Source organism: Phyllopteryx taeniolatus, chromosome 4 (assembly GCF_024500385.1).
Source record: "Phyllopteryx taeniolatus isolate TA_2022b chromosome 4, UOR_Ptae_1.2, whole genome shotgun sequence".
Lineage (NCBI taxonomy): Eukaryota > Metazoa > Chordata > Actinopteri > Syngnathiformes > Syngnathidae > Phyllopteryx > Phyllopteryx taeniolatus.
Genome location: NC_084505.1, coordinates 30360430 through 30380329, shown reverse-complemented (window position 1 = coordinate 30380329; position 19900 = coordinate 30360430). Strand labels below are relative to the sequence as shown.

General features: G+C 43.6%; 1 protein-coding gene and 1 long non-coding RNA gene across 3 annotated transcripts; one reads left to right on the top strand and one right to left on the bottom strand.

The window, feature by feature from the left end:
- Positions 1-5811: 5811 nt before the first annotated feature.
- LOC133477142 (uncharacterized) lies at positions 5812-19846 on the top strand. 2 transcript variants are annotated; one of them, XM_061771561.1, is made up of 12 exons: positions 5817-5948; positions 12021-12560; positions 12703-12851; positions 12926-13079; positions 14344-14700; positions 15493-15774; positions 17044-17067; positions 17139-17240; positions 17328-17358; positions 17434-17483; positions 17918-17952; positions 19415-19846. In XM_061771561.1, the coding sequence occupies exons 2-12, from the start codon at positions 12200-12202 to the stop codon at positions 19502-19504; spliced, it is 1635 nt and encodes a 544-aa protein (XP_061627545.1). In that variant the 5' UTR covers positions 5817-5948; positions 12021-12199; the 3' UTR covers positions 19505-19846. The 2 variants fall into 2 exon arrangements, with proteins under 2 accessions (XP_061627544.1, XP_061627545.1); XM_061771560.1 differs by having other exon boundaries at positions 5812-5948; positions 17139-17358.
- On the bottom strand, positions 17201-18778 carry LOC133477143 (uncharacterized). The gene is made up of 3 exons (XR_009788247.1): positions 18088-18778; positions 17459-17567; positions 17201-17339 (listed from the first exon to the last, which is right to left on the bottom strand). It is a non-coding gene; the product is annotated as an uncharacterized LOC133477143 (long non-coding RNA).
- Positions 19847-19900: the final 54 nt, after the last annotated feature.

Below are 19900 nucleotides of genomic sequence, written 5' to 3'. Positions count from 1 at the left end.
AAAAAAAAAAAAAAAAAAAAAAAAAAAAAAGTGAGCTGTGACAGCGAGGAAACTCAAATGATTGGAGTTGACAAAGTTCAGCTGAGACAGCACTAACGGGATTCTCCACCCGCTGCTGCTGTTCGCAATGCAGCAAGACGAATGATGTAGAGAGCGGAGAGGCGGGGAGAGATGGAACAGTGCAAAATGGATACACTTTAAACAGCAATGAGTTTGTAGGTCGCTTATTTGGGCCAAGAGTGTGAGTCTGCTGCTATACACAAAAAAAAAAAGGTGCGTATTCGCACAATAAAAATGGGAATCCTTTGACATTGAGTGTGCGCTGCATTACAATAAGGGTGTACATGAATAGCATCAGTTTCCTCAAACCCAATTGGGCACTTTGTGACCCACGTAACAATATATCATTGTGCGTAGTAGACAATCCAACATAAATAGATTGACATATTTGCAGTGTCTAATGTGAATTGAGGATAAGTAATCTATGCAATTACCAGAGAGCAATGTTACGGAATATACAGAATAGATCATTTCCTCATGAATGAAACAGTTGACAAGGTTAAACTTGCTTGCAGGGAACACCAACACATTTGTCAATTTATTGATTATTGTCCAGAACGCGTCAGAATGTCAATGAGCGAGTTCAAACGTACTAAATGACATAAAGTGCATTCATTTAGTTTATGTGTAGACAATCCAATCAGTGCTCACAAGCCTGTAAAGTTGTCCACTTCAATCCATCACAATTGTTTCAGTCCATTAGCATCATCACATTTATAGGTCCTGCATGTCCACACCTCCTCCAAAGACGAAAACAACTAGAACACAATGTCACTACACTGACTGGTCACAAATGGCCACAGTGACACTGGGAAAAAAAGATTAGGGGAAGGTATTTGCAGGTAATTCAAGGTACAACCCACAGACGATTCAATATCACCCCAGACAATACCGTTGAAAAAAAGAAGAATCAATCGAAAGCCACCTACTACTGCTGCTTGCTATGAGCTTGCGTACTGGTTGTTGCGAATGAGAGGCTTTCCTTTTCACTATGAAGCGGTTCTTGTGGGTGGCACGTGAGCCCGACTCAAAACAATGCAACAATCGGTGCGAACTGGCCTGATGGAGGGCGAAGCACACTGGGCCACGAAAGGAGTTGTTGATCTGGATCACAGAAAACAAAAGCACTCTCCAGGACATTCAACTCGGACAGTCGGCCTTGTTCACATCACTTTGTTGTGACATTGTTGACGAAACACAGGAGTTTCCTGTGTTGCAGATCTTTGACATTTACATTCATGATCAAATTCATCTTTGCGCGGCGTACAGAGCAAAGTTTCGACGTAAAAAAGAAAGATACATACCATAGCAGTAAATGTACACAATATATTTGGTCATGAACTTATATTTCTATATTTAAGGACTCAGACTCAGGTTGACCTCCAATTTGTTCAAATTTAGAATGAATGAAACATTTAAAGGGACTACATTTTATTTCAGGACCAAACTGTCACCATCATAAAAAACCCTTATAGACTGGACATGCAATGCACTGAAACATAATAGAAAGGCAAATTTCCACTTGCAGGCTGCATTTACCTAAAAAAAAAAAATAAAAAAAAAATGTAAACAATTTTTAGCCTGTGTTTATGACTGACGCCATTTGACTTACTGTGTGTAGTTTCTGCGCATGTGCACAGTTGTAGTTCGCTCTTGCCGTGGGTCATAGATCACGGATGGAAATATATCCGCTTAACGAGGTGTCCGACGCACAGATAGTCGTGGAAAGGAGCTAACCAGGCGTTAAACCAACCCGGGTTCTACCTTTTGGCCATGCTACGGCCAGGTATCCTGGTTAAAGTAAGCCATTTTAAACTAAAAAGCAAAACTTTTCCAGAGGAAGAAGCGGGAGCCAAAACATGCCAGCGTATTCCCTTTCAAGGTTCAACAGGTAGTTTTAAAAAAATTAATCTAATTTGATTTTTAATTTGTTGGACAATGACGTTTATTTGGCAATAGTATCAGGAGTAAACATTTGATTCGGAATTCTGATTCGTTAGTCGTTTGCTACTGTCAACGTGAAGAAGGAATCTGGATTTCAAGGGTGAATCTGAGCCAATGTGTGTGTGTGTGACGGCCTGTGCTGCATGCCATCCATGCAGATGCTCCAGGCAGGGGGTATGACCTTTGCAACAGACGGTCTAGACCTGTGGCAACACACACACACAATAAAAAAGACACAGTGCTCAAAGTCAGGCTGAGGTCATGTAAACTACACCAGCTAAATTGGCAAAACACTCCCTCAAGCCTGCAGTGTGCCTTTTATGTGGTGTAAGAAACTGCATAATAGATGTAGCGATGACAAAGATTTCAGGAGCTGTTCAATATTGCAGCACATCTCTGCCGTGCTCAGAAACAGAACTGAGCCCGATAACATTTTATTCGTAGAAAAATAACCCACGAGTGTACTCATGTGGTCGTGAATGATATGAATTCCGAGGGAAATGAATGTGTGTTCTCCAACGGGTGTACGGGTGGAGGACATCCCGTGGTGAATGAGTGATGTTTGTGTTCATTAGCAGTCGTCCCCTATAACTCAATAGTTACAGGATAATCATGCCAGCTTGGCGGCGGTGTCCTTGACTATCATTGGTGGCGCTCTGCAGGGCTTTGCCTCCGCTTCAAACCGTGTGTATGTGTGTGTGTGTCTGTGTGTGTGTGCGAGTGTGTATTTGCCGGACGCTTCCAAAATTTGATCAAAACTGCACACTGACGCCAGAAAAAATATGACATTGCTTCTCTTCCAAATAAATAACAAGCAACCTGTTGAAGAATTGCAGCACAATTTGATTGAGAAATAGTTCTAAACTGGACTTCTATCTGCTGTAATGTTTTCAGTGACGACTTGTTGATGCTTATTTCTGACACTAAACGCGCCCAAACAGCATTTAGGAAATAAAACATTTAAACCATTGTTTAAATACATTCTCAATTGAGTCTTAATAAAATAAAATATGCCATAGACGGGCTAACAAAATAAGCATCAATGCTGCGGTATAAACCATTAAGTAACATTCAAACACAACCGGCGCACCAACATAGTGGGTACAGAGAAATTATATGCTAAATAAAACACCAATAAAAGAATAGCGTATTGTCCACTGACAACTCAGCGATAAGCTTTAATCTTTGTTCACCACAATGCATGCACAATGCATGGAGTTGACTTGCCTACTTTTTGTATGGAAGTTAGAACGTGTTCAAATGTTACTGAAAGATTGCCTGTCGTGTACAGTTAATAACATTTTGTGTCTGAAATAGAATTTTTTCCCGATTTCTATTCGCTGCTTCTTGTTTGTAAAATTGGAGGTTGACCAGCCTTCTGGGACGGATTTTGTTTGCTATCCCGTTTGGGTTTGAAGAGTTTACTGCACTAATTGGCCCGGTCAGCAACAACTTCAGGCACAGTGACTCGGCCATTAATCAATTAAACGTACATTTTGTTTCATCAGACTGTGTCGTTCTTTTCATCCATTTGTTGTCTTTTGAGATTCTTCTTCTTTGTTCCCGGTCTGTCTCTTTGCAGATGAGCTGCCTTCCATCAGGTGGCCTTATCACGTTCATTTTCCAAACATTCATTCACTCTTCACATCTCGTTATCATCCCCCTCCGAGGTCTTGTCTTTCCACTTGGTTCATTTTATATCTGCCACCTTTCTGTCTTTCTCTTGTCGTCATCCTCGTCTCAGAATCCGAATCATCTTTCGCTCACGTGCTCCATATCCTCTTTCGAGTCAATGCACCATCAATAAAATAAAACAAACAAATTTTGATGAATTCCAAATGATTTTTGGCTACTGGCCTATTGCAGTACATACTGCAATGCAACTAACATGTTTGTTACTTACGATTAGCATTTCCAACGGGGGTACTTGGAGGTTTGTCACACTTTACAACTCATACAGCGCTGCGGCAGCTGATGAGAGTTCTCTCGAATTCAATTGCAAAGCGACATTAACCGGAGTAGCTGTGAAAGGCCCGTGTCGTTAGTGGCCTTGACACAATTGCACACCGCCCGGTGATGAATCGAAAATGAGGCAATCGAAAAGACAGATCATCACGTGCTATCACATCCCATCGGTCCAGATGCTTCACAGCCTGGCATCACGTCACATGACATTTCCACGCATGTCAGTGGTGCTATCGGTCAAATGCTTTGTAATAGCGCTGGAAAGTTCCTCATGCGGCTTTTCTGCAAGGCCTCTTTACATAGTCTCCTTCCTCCCTCGCTCTTGTTATTATTTTCATACACATTTAACACTCAAGGAAAAAAAGCCACTACACGGCCTGTTAAAGGTTTGTTTGAAAAATGTTTCGACAGCTGATTGCATTTAAAGAACTGAGCCATCCTTCTGAATCACACCATGAAAAAAAACTGACTGGAAGGGAGACTCCCTCTCCCAAATTATGGGATCAAATCCAGTTTCCGTCACATTTTTGAATCTGTCTAAGACACATAAACAGCAAGAGCTCTCATAAAATAACCCGTAGCTGGGGGGGGCTTCAAATCGAGCAGAAGATATTTTCCTAGTAAAGTGGAACAACATGTCCACAAAAAGAGAACAGCATCTTGTTGTAAGTCAAGAGGCAAAGCAGGTAGTGACAGTGTTGTATTTCACCCACAGTGAATATTTCAAGAGCACTTCTCTCCCGAAAGTTATACGGCACCAGCGGTAGTAAAAAAAAAAAAGCCACTTAACTTCACTAAACGTGTCTCGCTACAACATTTGACACTCAAATGACGCAAAGAGCTTCATCAAAACTCACATTGATTCATTTTTGTTACGAATGGAGGACATTCATGACTTGAGGAAAGGACCCAATATCCATTTGTACAAGAAACAGCCTGAGAAAACACAAATAAACACAACTCACCAGGGAAACAATGCTACCAAACCGACCTTCAGTTTTCTTCATCACTTAACTACTCCCTTTATTTAGGAAGCAAACAAACAAACGAACAAACAAAAACACTTCCTACAGAGTGGCACTTCATTATGAGAGCACAATCTGCCTCTTACAGCTCTTTGTAAGCGTTGTGGAATCTAATGTGTTATGTGAAACTCAATTATAATACGCATCATGCACCAGTGAAAACCTTTAACATTGCAGGCACGTAATGCCATAACAAAACGTTACAAAACTAGGCGCTTTTCATACAAATCAAAATATATTTACAGATTATAGGCCCCACTGATACATCGTGATTTAAAAAAAAATATATATTTTTTAAATCAAAGGTAAATATGAGTGGCTCTGTTTGGAGAAGGTTTGTAGCAACACACTGTCCCCTTGTGGGCAGTAGTGTTAGTACAGTACAACGCATGCGCTGATAAAAAATATCAATAAAATGCAAACAAAGTTGTGCAATGTTATATATTATATCTAATATTTTCCCTTAATGACAAGAAGTGAATCCCAATATGATCATGCATATGTGCATATGTGGCCCTTTTTGCTATACATGCAACAAACGGCATTGTTACAGATATACTCCAGTTCACGAGGAAATGGAGGCAGCACAGTGATTTATAGGCCACACATTTGCACGGTGATCTTTAGCTGCACTGAAGTGTTAATAAACACCTTATTATTCCTGCCAGGTCCCTTGGTGTTCATCCCTTCATCCTGTGTCCCGGTTGGCCTCAGTCCACGTCGGAGGATAAACTGACCTGGTTGGACTCAGACGATCGGTCAGAGGCTAACGAAGGCGTTGGGAATGGCAGAATATCTGCACTTTGAGAGTCATCCGAGTCATTAGGTGGAAACGACCTCATTGACATGAGAGGGTGTCCACCTAACGACTCTCGTTGTTCGGACGGTGGCCTCTTTGGCAGGCATCCGAACGACTTTCCTTCTTTGCATTCCAAAAGAATGACACCATCCGCGGTAAGACAATCAGAACAGTCCAGTTGCGGTCGATTAAATGCTGGGAGAATGAAATGACCTCGATGAATGAAAATATTCACAGGCATTTTACAGGGTCTTTAACAGATACGTTAAGAGTATCGAAAATTAGCAACTTATTTTACACTTGTACGACAACTGAAAAGTTGACCTGCAACGACTTGCAATTATTTCCACTTCCATTCTTGCGGTGAAAATTGGCTTCTGAACTTGAAAGAGCTGTTGACTTCCTTGTGGACACCAACACTTTCTGGCAATGTATTTCATCATTGTCTTGTGTATTAACACACTTGCAATAACAACAACTAAGAGCGTGCGGGAAATGCATGTATTGCTCATGCACGTATATTTGTGTCTACCTGTCATGGCAGTCGGGGTCCAAACAAATTGCCAACCGTATATGCATTTACGGGATTCTGAATGAGTAGCTTCACCTCAATTTGTTTCTGTTATGACACAAACTAATGTGTTAGTTATAACACAGGAAGTATCTGCGTCCGCTTTGCTACCATGCACCTGTGTGTGTTTATGCGTCGTGCACATTCGGCCTTTAACCAATACTGAAGATTTGAATAAAGTATGTAATAGCAGAACACAGACAATCATGAAACACGAAGAAAAGCTTCACATTCACAACTAAATGACTCACTAAGCTGCAATATTAGTCTTTTTTTTGCTTTTGCGGAGGATATAGAATAGAACACAGTCATGGTTAAATACATTGGCATCCCTGGGTGCCAGTGTTTTTAACCCTCCATCCATCCATTTTCTGAGCCGCTTCTCCTCACTAGGGTCGCGGGCGTGCTGGAGCCTATCCCAGCTGTCATCGGGCAGGAGGCGGGGTACACCCTGAACTGGTTGCCAGCCAATCGCAGGGCACATACAAACAAACAACCATTCACACTCATGCCTACGGGCAATTTTAGAGTCTCCAATTAATGCATGTTTTTGGGATGTGGGAGGAAACCGGAGTGCCCGGAGAAAACCCACGCAGGCACGGGGAGAACATCCAAACTCCACACAGGCGGGGCCGGGGATTGAACCCGGGTCCTCAGAACTGTGAGGCTGACGCTCTAACCAGTCGCCCACCGTGCCGCCGTGTTTTTAACCATAACTGTCTATTTAATGTGTACAGTGGGTACGGAAGGTTTTCAGAGCCCATTACATTTTTCACTCTTTGTTATATTGCAGCCGTTTGTTAAAATCATTTAAGTTTATTTTTTTACACACAGCACCCGCCCATATTGACAGAAAACAAAAACAGAATTGTTGACATTTTTGCAGATTTATTAAAAAACAAAAACTGAAATATCACACAGCCATAAGTATTCAGACCCTTTGCTGTGACACTCGTATTGAACTCGGGTGCTGTCCATTTCTTCTGATCATCCTTGAGATGGTTCTCCACCTTCATTGGAGTCCAGCTGTGTTTGATGATACTGATTGGACTTGATTAGGAAAGCCACACCCCTGTCTATATAAGACCTTACAGCTCACAGTGCATGTCAGAGCAAATGATAATCATGAGGTCAAAGGAACCGCCTGAAGAGCTCAGGGACTGAATTGTGGCAAGGCACAGATCTGGCCAAGGTTCTGTGGGGGTGTTTTTCAGCTGCAGGGACAAGGAGACTGGTTGTAATCAAAGAAAACATGAATGCGGCCAAGTACAGGGATATCCTGGACGAAAACCTTCTCCAAAGTGTTCGGAACCTCAGACTGGGCCGAAGGTTCACCTTCCAAAAAGACAATGACCCTAAGCACACAGCTAAAATACAGAAGAAGTGGCTTCAGAACAACCCCGTGACTGTTTTTGAATGGACCAGCCAGGGCCCTGACTTAAACCCAATTGAGCATCTCTGGAAAGACCTGAAAATGCTGCCCACCAACGTTCACCATCCAACCTGACAGAACTGGATCTGCAAGGAGGAATGGCAGATGATCCCCAAATCCAGGTGTGAAAAACTTGTTGCATCATTCCCAAAAAGACTCATGACTGTATTAGCTCAAAGGGGTGCTTCTACTAAATACTGAGCAAAGGGTCTGAATACTTATGGCTGTGTGATATCTCAGTTTTTCTTTTTAAATAAATCTGCCCAGAATATTCTGTTAATATGGGGTGCTGTGTGTACATTAATGTGGGAAAAAATGATTTTACCAAATGGCTGCAATATAACAATAGAGTGAAAATTTTAAGGGGGTCTGAATACTTTCTGTACCCACTGTATTTGTTGAAAACCCCCCACTCATTATTCTGATTATTCTGGCATTTAGCAAATAGAAATAATTTTGATAATCCGAATTGACCTAAATGAGGAAAAAAAAAAATCTGATTTCATGTCAGACAGTCAGAAAAAAAAAAGCATGTGTCTTTTGATACAGTTGTGGCAATATTTTTAGCCATGACTGTATATATATATATATATATATATATATATATATATATATATATGGCACGGTGAGCGACTGGTTCGAGCGTCTGCCTCACAGTTCTGAGGACTGGGGTTCAATCCCCGGCCCCGCCTGTGTGGAGTTTGCATGTTCTCCCCGTGCCTGCGTGGGTTTTCTCCGGGCACTCCGGTTTCCTCCCACATCCCAAAAACATGCATTCATTGGAGACTCTAAAATTGCCCGTAGGCATGAATGTGAATGGTTGTTTGTTTGTATGTGCCCTGTGATTGGCTGGCAACCAGTTCAGGGTGTACCCCGCCTCCTGCCCGATGATAGCTGGGATTGGCTCCAGCACGCCCGCGACCCTAGTGAGGAGAAGCGGCTCAGAAAATGGATGGATGGATACATATACATACATATATATATATATATATATATATATACACATTTCTGATTTTGCAGCTGCTCCGCTATCATTCGCACAGTACAGAAAGAGGTTTCTGCCTCCTTGTGCTCACAATCTGAATTATGCATCATTGTTTTAGCAATACTTCCCATTTAACAATGCTAATTTTAGAAGAGGCCTGTGACTCCAATGAAAAGAGCCTTTTCCCAGGTTAGAAAACGCCTGGTGTGTCCCGACGCTTGCCTTGGCAGTTTGCCTGAACAATACTGTCTGCGATCAAAATGGGTCACTTCACTCCCTTGGAGCTTGTAAATGGGTCACATAGAGATATGCTCCAGAGTATCGTTCAATTATTTTAAGACCTTTAACACATTCACTGCCATTTATGGCTTTAGAAGTCAAATATCCATGTTAACTGGGAAGGCTGGCAGTGAATGAGTTAAGGGCCGCAGTGAAGGTTACAAAAAAAGGAGAGCAGTGTGAGGCGGCTGGAGTCACCCATTTAATGGCGTGCATGGTTCATGCAGCAAATTACTCAATACAGTCCATTCATCTTTTAAAGAATTTTTAAGAAATAAAACCAAAAACCTAAACATGGAACCTCTAAAATTGAATGCCTTAAAGGAGATCTATGATAGAAAATTGACTTTTTAATTGTTTTAATAGTTGGTTGTCAGCTGTGCCTGGCCAGGCATCAAGTGTGAAATTCAACAACCTAGTGGGGTGTATATGGGTAAATTAGCCAGTGGTGGCTTCATTCATTTGCAGTCTGGACAGCGCGGTTAACATCTCCTCCAGAAGTCTCCAATAACGCAATAAAAAGCCGCTAGATTGCTCACATTTTAAATGAAAGAATTGCTAGAGGGGGTCCAAAAAGTCACTAACTTGACAACTCTGAGTAGCCGCTCACTTCGTCGCAATGCCCTAGCGCTGCCCCGGTCGTCATGGTAACAAAAGCCCTATGCTACTCTGCATTTGCATGAGACTGAACCACCACCCAGAATGGCATGAACTGGATCTTAAGTGTTCTGTAATTCTTCATCCTTTGTGTATTTTACCAAAGGTCAGAGACATTTGTTTTTATTTTATTTTTTTAAAGACTCCTGGGAGCTATTTTAAATTGTGAAAAATTGCAAAACAGGTCTCCTTTAAAATTGAAATCTTCCAGCAAATGATGGCCTACAAACGATTGCGCAGTGTCGCCTCACTAGATCTAATTTCAGCTAGCATCTACACGTGTTCGGCCGAGGATCACCAGGAGTCATGCGGCTAAATGAGAAGTGATGCTTCTATGAATCTATGATGAACGTCCTTTTGGCCAGAGCTGGCGAACAAAGGGCTTTGATTTGGATCTTCTGGGACTTGTGTCATCTTCTGTTTGTGCAGTTTGACACGAACGGAGCATTGTGTGACGAGTCACGACATAGTGTGTTATGTTAGCATCTTGGGTTTACCACCAACAGGCTAGCTTTCATGAGCTTGTCAAGTGTGTTTTTATGTTTTAATATTTACCGGTTGATTGAACGTTATACGCATGTGAAAGTTACAGTCAAATTAGATGCACTGAAAGAAATCCTGTCAACATGCTGGACTTTACAGTGACACTGTACAAGCGCATATATACTGTGCAGCCATTTCCCAGGTTGGTGGCAAGCTTCCCTTGCAACTAATCAGTGCCCTGCACATTGGTAGGCCGACTGCTGTTGCACACGACACTGCAAAGCCAAGCAGCAGTGTGTGGGTGTCACGTGAAGCGCGACATGCAAGGAGACAGCTCAAGCCGTGCGGGGGATGCTGAAAGACATTCGTATCCCGACGGTTATTTAGGTTACATGAAGGGTTATCGGATCATCTATAAACAACATTCACCAGACGCTCATTTGGTACAAATCCATCTATTTTAGATAGCGCTTGTCCTCATTCGGGTTACGGGTGGAGGAGAGAGCTAGGGGACATATCGACAAACAAGCATTCACACTCACAGCGGAGGACAATTTTGTGTTTTCAATTAATCCACCATGCTTGTTTTTGGAATGTGGGAGGAAACCAGAGTAGCCGGAGAAAAGCCACTCAGGCACGGGGCAGAACATGCAAACTCCACAGAGGTGAGGTCGGAGGGTCAATTTGAACCGGTGACCTCTGAATTGTGAGGCGGATGTGCTAACCAGTCAACACTGCGCCGCTACGTCAAACAATATCGAAATGGCACCAGGCACATTTCCTTTCCACAACATTTGCGGTTTTGCAAAAACAATGTTTTGATTTCCGTCCAAAAACTATCTGCTTGTTCCATAAATAGAACTATTTGGATCCTACTAATGGACAACAATGCATAAACGTATTCCCCAAAACACAGAAATGCAAAGTGCTTTTTGAACACACAACCAAACTCTTCAAAGAGTTCGCATTCAACAGGCACAAACATGTCAGGTCTACATTTCACTAATTGTATTTTGATGCCTGCAACTCAAAAAAAAAAAAAAAAAAGAAGAAGAAAACAATTTGAAGCACCACAGTCATCTCAAGCCCAAGTTTCAAATAACACTGAACAGGCAAAATAAGCTTTTTTTTTTTTTTTTTTAATAACTTTGAAGTAAATCAGAACAGGTTCTTGTGAAGTAAAAAAGTGATGTTTACCCACAAGTAACGTCTTGGCAGCTGTATTGGCACATTCTTTTACGACCAAAAGATCACTAAACGCGTTTCCGTGCTACCCGGAGGAAAGATTCATTTTGCTCTTCGGTTGCATAGCTCTGCTGTATCGGGCTCAGTTCGGTTGTCTTGCGAGTTCCCGCTTTCTGTTATAGCCGCGGGGCATATGAGCAACATATGAGCCACAACAGTCTGATATGAGCCAGCTTCAGGAAGAATGGAAAAGTACTTGTCGAGCCATTCATTCTTTAAAAAATTATTCTCTCTTTTCTGAACTTTGCAACAAGCCACGTCTTCCTGTGTTAATCCTGCAAATCTGTTCCGGTAAACAAACGGTTTGATTGGCTCACTATGGTCACGTGATCACAACAGGACCTCCCGTAATGCTGCGTGTAGCTCGTTGCAGACATAGCAGTATTTGATTGACAGTTGAGTGGGGTGTGGTTTGCGGACACGACCGCAGCATTTGAGAGGGGAGACAACGGCTAGATTTTTCCGAATTTTGAAGTCTCATTTCCCATACTTGTCCATTTTTTTTAATCATTCCAATTTGTCAGGGTTGTTAACAACACTTCTCTCATTCTCATGCTGTCATTTTCACTTTATAGGGACTATAAAGGACATGGTTCGTGCTGCCCCACACCAGGAATAGAAACGGCGGCAGGAACATCGTCAGACAAAATTAGACTAAAACATTTATACATTTATACAAGTGAATTATTTTAAGTATATATGGACAGAAACACCACCTTCTGGACCGGGCGAGGCACTGCCGCCATTGCCCCTGATGAAACATCGCCACCGGCTGAAGAAACAATGCGATTTAACGGACAAAAGAAAAGACGACAGTGGGCCTGCTATTTATTCTGATTATATCATGCATCCGACCGGCGGACTCCACACAAAAGGAAGTGTTTACAGGTTCAGCCCCCTCCATCACAACACTGCACATGACTTAAGGAGGATGTCATATGCATTAAGAAAGCAGAGAGAGGAAGAGAGAGGGGGGGGAGGGAGAGAGAGAGAGAGACCAGGTTTTACTGGAGTCAACTTCGACCAGCCGCTCTTCTTCTTGTGTCATTTAAAGATGCGAAGTGGACAATCACTTTGGATACAAACGCTGCTACTAACTTCTTTACAACTATGGGGTAAGCAACACGGTCCAGCTCCAAGCCCGTCCATTATTTCCTACCGCTTATCGGTGTGTTTACATGTTGCGATGGCTGCACTGTTGCTTCATCTCAAAGGGGAACTGATTCCTGTTGTGTAATGTCCACTTCATTTGCCTAGAAACACTTTGGGCTTCCACGTCTCCTCTCAATCTGCCGGCACCTAAACTCCTGATCCGTTCGTGGTCCAGGGACTCGGTGGTCCTGGTTTGCCGGGCCTCAGGAGGCCACCGCGGGGTTCTCTTCAGACTGTTCAGATTCAGACAGGAGGTCTGTTTTGGGGGTCGAAGGTGTTGTGTGTGTGTGTGTGTCTACTTGATTGCGCGTGTTCATCATTCCTTCAGGTGGACTCAATGGAGCTGTCCCCCACTGAGGAGGTCCTCTTCACCGTCCAACGCTCAGAGGCAACACAACCTGAACTATTCTGCTGTATGTATAAGAACCAGCAAGGCCTCTACAGTGCTGTCAGTCCCTATTTGCCCATACAACATCCAACAGGTAAGTGCGACTCCACTTATATGCAATAAGAAAGTCAAACAGGCCACCGCGTGACTTTATATACTGTATAGATAAAAAAGAAGAAAATCAATCTGCACTGATTTTACTGGTACATGTGGCATGAAATAATAAACACTCCCATCCGCTGCTGTTGCATGCAGGTGCTCCCTGTGTTGTCTCATTGTGCTCTGCTCAATCTGTGTGTGTGTGTGTGTGTGTGTGTGTGATGTGGGTGTTACATCCTGCATCTCATATTGAAAGCTCCCGCCCACTCAACATCAAACACAATGCACGCTGCAGACAGTTACAGCGGGAGGTTTGGCCGACAACTGCGGTAAACCGCGGCAGGATACGCTCAGCAACGATACACTATAAGGACTATATGAAATTCGTTATTCCTTAGGGTGTGTCTTTTATGTGCTGTCAATGCCGACCGAATGCAAATTCATCCATCCATCCATTTTCTGAGCCGCTTCTCCTCACTAGGGTCGCAGGCGTGCTGGAGCCTATCCCAGCTGTCATCGGGCAGGAGGCGGGGTACACCCTGAACTGGTTGCCAGCCAATCGCAGGGCACATAGGAACAAACAACCATTTGCACTCACAGTCATGCCTACGGGCAATTTAGAGTCTCCAATTCATGCATGTTTTTTGGGATGTGGGAGGAAACCGGAGTGCCCGGAGAAAACCCACGCAGGCACGGGGAGAACATGCAAACTCCACACAGGCGGGGACGGGGATTGAACCCCGCACCTCATAACTGTGAGGCTGACGCTCTAACCAGTCGGCCACCGTGCCGCTCGAATGCAAATTGTTCTCACAAATTGGGGAACCTAATTTTCCGTAGGGAGCACGGTGGCGAAGGACAGCAGGCCGCATGACGCCATCTTGACCGTAATTTGCTGCTGGTTGCCAAGTGACTAAACAGGAAGTGGCCTGGTGCCGTTTCTGGCTGGTTTGGAAACAGTAGTCCAGAACATTCAGAGTGAGCTTCTTCCATCCCATAAAACAAGGATATTGAAAGATTCATTGATTACTGTGATTGGCTGTTGATCGGTCCAGGGTGTAGCCCACCTCTTGCCCTACAGTACGTCACCAGGGACAGGCTGCAGTTCCCCCACAACCCATAATGAGGATTTTACCTTAGTGAGATGAAAAATGAAGATTCAGGGGGAACAAATAAACCCAACAACTGATTAATTCATTGGTTAAGATGTTGGGCCCTTGACTGCTGTTCATATAGTGCGTCTTGCCTTGTCTCTCCAGATGTTGCCCCCACTCTGGCTGTACCCACCCTGCCACCTCCAATCTTATCAGTGGAGCCCCCCAGCGGGATGGTCGAACGTGGCGACACGTTGTACTTCCGCTGTTCTGTGCCGGCTCTTCGGTCCGCCTACAAACCGAGCGCCTTCAGTTTGCTGAGGGCAGCCTCGGGGGGGGAGTCCGTGATCAGTCAGCATCACGACACCCGGGTGTCAAACTTGGAATACCAAGAGGGAGTGTTCAGCGTGGGGCCTTTGAGCCAGGGAGAGGGCGGCGAGTACGCCTGCTTCTACCACCTGACTAGTGGAGAGGACGTAGTCAATTCGACTGTCAGCAACAAGATTCAAATCACGGTGAAAGGTAATAGACACCGTCTGTCTATCCATGTTAATCAGTATATAATGAATATAATGAGGTTGACGGCGCCGGTGGCGGACGTTGTTAACCCGGGCCACGACCGATCCGGTATGGAATTCTTTGGATGAACGCTCATATTTGTTTGGCAAGGTTTTAAGCCGGATGCCCTTCCTGACGCAACCCTCTGCATTTATCCGGGCTTGGGACCGGCCTACAGTTTGCACTGACTTGTGCCCCCCATAGGGCTGCATTTATATAATGAATATAGAATCATTTTTTTTTTGCACTTCGTCCATTCACCAACCCGTCCGTCTGTCCAATTCGCTGACCAGCTGTCCGCCATACAATTATTCAACTGTCCATATTTTAATCCGAATTTAATTCAATGTAAAAACCAAACTTTGCCTTTTTTATTTTCTATGCACGCCCTTTGGCCATCCAATCTGTCCATCCAACAATCTAACCGTGGCTTCCATGGCGATGTATGTGCTGCATGCCCCACATGCGCAGATCCACACACTAATTGACAATGTGCAATTCGACAGCTTGGTGACGAAGTGCTGCCTCTATAAATGAAAATACAGAATCGATACTTTGCGGATTTCTGTCAGGGTCAAAAAAATAGCCCGACAAAATTCTAAATTTTTAGGATATTTAGGGAAAGCACGTCATACATAAGTATGTTACCAAGATACCCTGGAAATGTTTAAAATTGAGAAAACACTGCTTTCATTTTTTTTGGTTTCCATTTTGTATTTGTAATTGTAATTGTCTACTTTTGGGATATGTGCCCAGGTTATCTGCCTGTACCCACCCTGGTTCTCCAACACCACACTCAAGTGTGGCATATGCTGTGTACGGGCTCCCCTTCGTACCCCGGTGCAGTGTTCACACTGTACCTGCCGGACAGTCGACTTCCCGTTGCCAGTCACCATGTACCGGTCACCAGCCATGAGACCACCTTCCCGGTGCCAGTGCAGGACACGCTGTTGGCCTTGTACCAGTGCCAGTACAGCGTCCTCTTGGGAGGGAAATGGACTAATTCTGAACGCAGCCGCCCGCTGGCCGTTTCCAAAGGTATCGATTGTGGAGAACGCTCGTCCTCATCACGGTTGCTGGTAAACTGGCGCATCCCCCGGCTGACTTTGGGCAAGAGGTGGAGTACACGCTGAATAGGGCGCCACCCGCTGGCAGGGCATATACTGCATAGACAACAAACATTCACACACATTTCGACCTATGGAAGCTTTAGGCCCCTGGTACGCCGAGTGATGCGGCTGGAAGAGATTGAACTGGACAATCGGCAAAAATCAAATCCAATCAAATACAGTCGGAAACTCTTCGCCGCACACCAAGCGATTAAGCGCTGAATATCTAAAGGTGTGCTGGAACGGAGTCTCGAATGAATCCAAGGACCAAATGCACGGGCGCAGTCAGTGAATGAGGCGATCGATCATTGCTAAAAGCCTCACCAAATATCCACACTCTCTCATTTGTTATCGCTTATCGTTTTTTATATATCATTTTTGTTGTTGTTGCAATTATCCAGTTCAGTCGCTTTTGGCCGCCTCGCTTGGTGTGCGGCTGGTCTTACACGTAACAGACCTGCTATTAAATTGCAAAAGGAACGTGTGTCATCATAATCGTTATCAGGCTGTTTTAGACTCCTTTATTTTATTTTCGTGTAAGTCTGTCTGACGTCTCTTACTCCAGACTTGCCCAGTGGTTTCTCTGCTATGTGGACCAACGTAACCCTTCTGCATTTCGTGATCATTTTGCATCAAGCAAGTGCAACAGTGCCTAACCAGTTTCAGTAGAGGGCATTGTGGCGCATAACTTTTTTTTTTTTTTTTTTCAAAGAGTGTATTTAACCATTAAAAAATACCCAGAGAAAACAGAGTATAAAATAAGCATAATTTCATACAGGAAGGCCTGAGCCGAGATTCAAACCTCGAACTTCAGAACTGTGAGGCAGATGTACTTACCACTCAACCACTGTGCTGTCCAGACTGATATTATACCAAAATATGGTATTTTGCCATTGCTAAAACCATGATAAAGAGATTGATGGATATGTTGGAAAACTCGTAGAGGTGATTTCTTCCAGCTAGAATCATGCTTGTTGCATTGACCATTACAAAATAAGCCCTGAGATAGGCTGGCAACCAGTCCAAGGGTGGAGCCGACCCCGCCCATCCCAAAGGTCAGCTGGGCTAGGTTCCTGCTCACCCGTGACCCTAATGAGGATGAGGGCAACTGAAAATGGAGCGATTGTTTTTTTTTTAAATTTTTATTTAAACAGAGATTTGCATGGACTAACGCTCATTTTTGATTTTTTTCCCCCAGGTCTTCCTCCTCCATCAACACCAGGTAGTGTTATAGGAATAATAAGACATTTACATAGCTCCATTCATACATGTGTGTGTGTCCCATGTGTGCAGATGTGTCAGCTATAGACTGGCCTCTTATACTTGGCTCCTTTTCCGCTGTCGTGCTCTTCCTTTGCTCGCTTGGCCTACTGCTGGTGGTGGTGCACAAACGAGGTATTTCCGCCAGTCCACCTCTTCGTACGTACAAATATGTCCCTCTGTGCATTTGTACAGCCTCAAATGTGCTCTCTTTTCCTGAAGTCAAAGCAGCAGCTGACAAAAAGAAGAAAAGGTACTGATTCAAGCACAGTAGTGTTGTGTTGTCATTAATATCGGAGAAAAAGAAAGTGTTTTTTTTTTTATTTAGGATGGAGGCAAAATTTTGGACTCACGTTCACACCAAGGACCATGTTGTTGGTGAGGCTCGTTCCAATTCCTTTGGCAAAATTTGATGCTCGAGGACTCTGATTCCCAACCACCGTGCAAAAATCTCCAATTTCACTTCATTGGACAGAAAATGATTCATTTATGACAATTAATGTATCTTTGTTCATCTATCTTTGCCAATGGTGTATAGTGACAGGCAATGCTCTTCCACTAGATGGCAGAAGGTGCATAGTTGTAGCCACTTTATTGCCATTTGTACAGCAGAAGTCATGACATGAACAGTGAGTAAGAACATTAGGAAATTCAGACGACATCATTGTTATTTCAGTATACAGCGTATCATTTTTGACATTTTTCTATGTGCCTTGGCTCAATACAGCTTGGGAAACACTGAACTAGTAAAGTGCTGTATTGATAATGTGATAATTATATACAATTATTATTATTTGTATTTTTTTTTGCAGACCTAACACTCAGGTGTACCAGCGTTACCTCCCAGGTAATTATTACTCATCAGCTATAACTCCACTTGCCAAAGTCAACAAATATCCTCCAATGATTTATCCGCTGTAGATGATCTGCCACTAGTTTATGTCAACCTTTGTACAAATATAGATAAGACTATGTCACTTACTCTGCAGCGTTAACTCTCTCAGCGGATAACGCAAACCAATCTGACAGTCAAGGTCAACACAGTCGAGTGGAACTGAATTACCGGTATTCCTTTGAGCACTTCTCGTATTGCAACATGGAGGTGGTGGTTAGCACCGTTGCTAGCGCTAACCCAACATGAGCGGTATTTCATGTTGCGCCAGCTCTAGCAGCGGTTCAAACCCTAATTTAGCGCTAATGCTATCGCTAACAGAGATCGTCCATCGTGGCGAGAAAGTGATTAGCATCGGCGCTAGCGCTATCACAGCACGAGAGGTTTCCTGACGTGGTTAGGAGGTGATTAGCACTGATGCTAGCGCTAACAAAACAAGGAAGACCTCTCATATTACCTATTTGTGGATTAACGCTAATGCTAGTGCTAACACAACATGGGAGTAGGAAAGGTGACAAGTGGCAGCCATCTTTGTGGAACTGTCTACAAAAAACACTTCAAACGCCTCTAAAAACCTTCATGACAACTAAAACTAAAAGTTGTCAGCCGAGTGACAATTTCCTCCTGCCTCCCCTGCGTCTAAAAATCGCACTGATGGTGATGGCTGGCAGGTGCGTGGCAGGTGCGTGGCTGGGGGACTCCGCCCACCGATCACCTCCAAGAAACTGCAACACAAAGAAAAAACAACAACAACCAGCAGAGGGCAAAACAAAACAGGATATGACACCATCATCTGATTTTCAGAATTGGGTTGCGTGTTGTACTCAGGTTGACTTTGCAAGCAGACTCAACATTTCGACAGACTTGTCAGTTTTGGGAAATCTTGTCACGTTGCTACTTCTAGCATTTGCGTCGCTGGATTAGCATCCGTGCTAATCCACTGATTAAGCGCCGTTGCTCGCGCTAACACGACATGAACATTGATTGTGATGAGAAGTCAGTGGCGGTCTTCCAATGTGATGAGAAGGTAATTAGCCTCCATCCTAATGATTAACACCACGTAAGAGGTCTTGCGTGCCGTGCATCACTGATCAAACACTGATTAGCTGCAATGCTAGCGCCAACATGAGTGCTGCCCGCACTTGTCCACCATTACGCTATTTGGCATTGACCAGCCAGTGCGCCCTCAGATCACATAGCATCTTTCAAGCTGTTTATTTTTAATTTTAATGTCAAACTATAACCTATTGCTGCTTTAGGGAGAAATGCCAGATCCAAAAGTGAAAAAAAAAAAACCCTGTGAGAGTTTACCAAACAGAGAGATGAACTTGAAGCTATGCTGCAGGAAATGCTTTCATGCTGGGTCGCTCGCAGCTTGTGTCGTGATTGCGTTGATTTTGCATGTGCGTGTGTACAGGAATGGGCCAGCGGTGACATGGGCGCAGACACCACCTCCAGATCCCCAATATGGAACTCCCACTCCACATTCACAAACCCCATCCATTAGAAATGTCTCTCGTTCAATCGCTCTCTCTCTCTTTAGTTCTTTTCTTTATCTCTTTGTACATTTGTACTTTATGATAGTGTTTCTGTGTAGCATCAGTTGGCTTGAAACACAGCGGGACAGGAAAAGCAATTTCCTTACTTCCTAGTTCATGTGGAGAGACACGCTTGTATAATTAGACAGGATGTGTTGTTTGTTTTATTTACCTGCCACTGTGACTGAATAAAATCTGCCCCGTTTACCTGTGATGATGACATTGTGGGAAGTGTTTATTATTCATCATTAATTGTAATACAGTTTTTCACAAGCGCTAAAAAAAAATACAAATAAATCTTCAAACTTCAACCCATTTTCTCAAAACCCTCAAACACAAATATCAAAATTTAAACTAGCTGTACA